Source organism: Salvia hispanica, chromosome 2 (genome assembly GCF_023119035.1).
Source record: "Salvia hispanica cultivar TCC Black 2014 chromosome 2, UniMelb_Shisp_WGS_1.0, whole genome shotgun sequence".
Classification (NCBI taxonomy): domain Eukaryota; kingdom Viridiplantae; phylum Streptophyta; class Magnoliopsida; order Lamiales; family Lamiaceae; genus Salvia; species Salvia hispanica.
In genome coordinates this window covers 8944970-8948181 of record NC_062966.1, presented here as the reverse complement: position 1 = coordinate 8948181, position 3212 = coordinate 8944970, and the positions used below count along the sequence as shown (strand labels likewise).

General features: G+C 33.7%; 1 protein-coding gene across 1 annotated transcript; it reads left to right on the top strand.

Moving 5' to 3' along the window:
• The first annotated feature begins 1305 nt into the window (after nucleotides 1–1305).
• On the top strand, nucleotides 1306–2169 carry LOC125208363 (protein ULTRAPETALA 1-like). Its single transcript, XM_048107958.1, has 3 exons — nucleotides 1306–1483; nucleotides 1595–1904; nucleotides 1987–2169. Exons 1-3 carry the CDS (start codon nucleotides 1306–1308, stop codon nucleotides 2153–2155), a joined length of 657 nt encoding a protein of 218 aa, XP_047963915.1. The 3' UTR covers nucleotides 2156–2169.
• Nucleotides 2170–3212: the final 1043 nt, after the last annotated feature.

Sequence of the window (3212 nt, the reverse complement as noted above, 5' to 3'; positions counted from 1 at the left end):
AGTACCCCAGTAATTTATTCATACTGTGTTATATATAAATTAGTAATTTAATAATACTCCCTTTGTTCTTGATTTATAGTCTCATTTTGAATTCCGCATGAATTAAAAAATGTGAAAGAAAGTAGTGAAAATAGTTATTGAAGTGTAGATCCCACTTTTTTAGTAAAGTGTGGGGATTCACTACCTAAAATGAAAAGAAAAAGTAAATGAAACTTTAAATTGTGGACATTACAAAATAAAAATTGAGACGTTATTTCAAAAACAAATAGAGTACTTTTAGTAATTTTATAATATCCTTATAATTCATATGTGTTTATGTTCATATAAAAATGAACTACTCCTAATATCTACTTCGAATATAATCTTGGATACGTCAGGATAAAGGCTAGCCTCTTCCGCATATAACAAGGATGTGTTATGCTATAATTTTTTTAAAATTTTAGCCCCAACTCCTTTAAATTTCTAATTTCGTCACTGCACGGTCACACACGCGCTCTGAGTGTGCACTAGCCATGAGTGCTTGCACGCGCGCGTGAGATCGCGCGTGAGTAGCGGACTGCAGCCAGAGAGCCTTGCATGCAACTCAAGTTGCTGTCTTCTTCATCTCCGATCGTCTTTCAAGCCACCGTTATGAATATTTGTATGACGTTTTATTTTCTTTTGTAGGAAATCTGTAAACGTTGTTCATTTATTACATCTTCCCGTTGGAATGTATCTATTGTTTAATTACTTGTGTCAACTTTGAAAAAAGTCAACTACAGTGAGATACATAAATTCGCTGCGTTGATGTTATATATAAACGGGTGCTCCAGTAAGTCTTCAATCATCGATTCTATTCATTTTAAAAATTTAAGGTTAGTTTTTCTTTCCCACTTTATTTTTCTCCAACCTAAATTTCTTTAGGTTGTAGCACTCCGATGAACGAAATTAAATTTCCTTTTTCTAATCTTCACCTATATATTGTGTGTGATCCTCTTACTGATTTTTTTTATTTTTTCAAGTTTGAGTATTTAATTTGTTAATCTTCACTATAAAGCTACGGCGATGTACTCCCTCCGTTCCGCCTTATTAGAGGCGTTTCATTTTCTGCACGAGTTTGAACGAGTGCAAAATATGAAACGCCTCTAATAAGGCGGAACGGAGATAGTATTAATTACAGTACTATAAATTAGCTATTTAAGTTCCACTCACACAAATATATATACATGTATGTATTTTGCCTTAATTTATTTATTTTTTGTGTCAAGTAGTTGTGCAATATTATTATGGTAGACTTTATTAACAACAATCTTGAATATATAGAGCATGTTTACCGAAGAAGAAATAGGCAATTTCCTTGGAGTGTTGCAAGTGACACCCCAATTTATAGAGATTGAATGTGGCAGCACCAATCCAAGATATGGTGATACAGCTGGCAATCTTAGGGTTTTCAGTGATGGGAAAGTGGAGGTGGATTGCATTTGTCGTGCTGATTGCGATAAAGGTAAATTAGAGATTTTCAAATTAGAATATTGTATGTGCGGAATCCCAAACTATTTTTTTTATGTGTGTTGCCCTGTCCTAGCTAGCTAATTGCTAACTAGGTTGCGTGCAGTTAGAGTATTCCCGGCGGAGTTTGCAAAGCACGCCGGAAAAATAAACGCGCACGAGAAGTGGGATAGGCAGATATGGGTGTTTGGCAAGGATGGGACTAAAATAGGGCTGTGGAGAACATGTTTGTTGAAGCATCACAAGCATACTTTCGTGAGGGGGGTGCGCCAACTCATCCATCGTGACGAGTTCATACGATGCTCCCAGTGCGACAAAGAGCGTAGGTTTAGTATGCGAACCAAGGACCATTGCAAGATCTATCATGACGCTCTTGTCAAACCAGATTGGACTTGTTCCGAAATGCCAAATCATACGTACGTAATTAATGATATAAATTAAATATTGTGTGTACATTAATTAATTAATTAATTAATTTGTGTATTGTGTTTATACTAGATTGAGTTGCAGTGTTGGTGAGGAGCGAGAATCTCGGAAAGTGAACAGAGGATGTCCCAGAGCTACGAAATGTGCGGGTTGCGAGCAATGTGTTTGTTTTGGTTGTGAGATGTGTCGATTTGAGACGTGTGCTTGTCAATCTTGTATTGATTTTATAATCAATATCTGATATTTTTTGGTCTAGAGTGAGTATGTAAAATGTACTATTAATTCTATTAGGCTCGCTCCTATGTTTTACTCTTAAAAAATAGTACTCCATCATTTCTTCACATCTGAATAATTTATGTGAATTTATACCCACATATATTAGAGAATGAAACTCAATAAATTACTGCAACATGTTTCTGAAATTACTGCAGACAATTTATTTTAATTTTTAATCGCAGCAATTTTACATTACCTCAATATTATCTCCAGCTAAGGAAAAGCCCCTTCTCCAGCGGGGGCTTAGCCGGTGTTGTCTGCCATTTTACAAAGGGGAGTAGTCGAGGCTGTGGGAGAGATAGGAATTAATTGGGGCAGTAGAGAAGAGAGAGTGTTGGGAGGGAGAAAGGAGGCAGAACTGTAACTCCGTAAAAATGGATTGGGAATTTGGGATTCATTTGATTGGGAATTCACTAGTACGGAGTAATAAATTTTACTAGTACATTTTCTTAACGTATATGGAGTATTAATTTTAAAAAGTGTGAGGGAAAGTTATTATTATATTTTAATATTTTATTATTATTTCTTAAAATTTCAAGAAAAACAATTAATCAAAATTTTGCTTCATATGTAATAATATACTTTTTGTATTCATTTCTTGTATTATAGTACTCCAGTAGTTTATTTGTATTGTGTTATATATAAATTAGTAATTTAATAAAACTTCCTTTGTTTTTTATTTAGAGTCTCATTTTGATTCCGCATGAATTAAAAAATGTGAAAGAAAGTAGTGAAAAAAGTTATTGAAGTGTAGATCCCACTTTTTTAGTAAAGTGTGGGAATTCACTACCTAAAATGAAAAATAAAAGTAAATGAAACTTTAAATTGTGGACATTACAAAATAGCAAATTGAGAAGTTATTTCAAGAACAAATGGAGTACTATTAGTTTATTTTATAATATCCTTATAATTCATATGTATTTTTGTTCATATAAAAAAAACTACTCATAATATCTACTTCGAATATAATCTTGGATACGTCAGGATAAAGACTAGCCTCTTTCGGCATCCGCATATAACAA

Bases quoted from the DNA above. Each gene is read 5' to 3' on its own strand.
- LOC125208363 (XM_048107958.1), top strand. From the start codon at position 1,306: ATGTTTACCGAAGAAGAAATAGGCAATTTCCTTGGAGTGTTGCAAGTG. The intron at 1,484-1,594 runs GTAAATTAGAGA...GGTTGCGTGCAG, and splicing joins TCGTGCTGATTGCGATAAAG to TTAGAGTATTCCCGGCGGAG. The intron at 1,905-1,986 runs GTACGTAATTAA...TGTTTATACTAG, and splicing joins TCCGAAATGCCAAATCATAC to ATTGAGTTGCAGTGTTGGTG.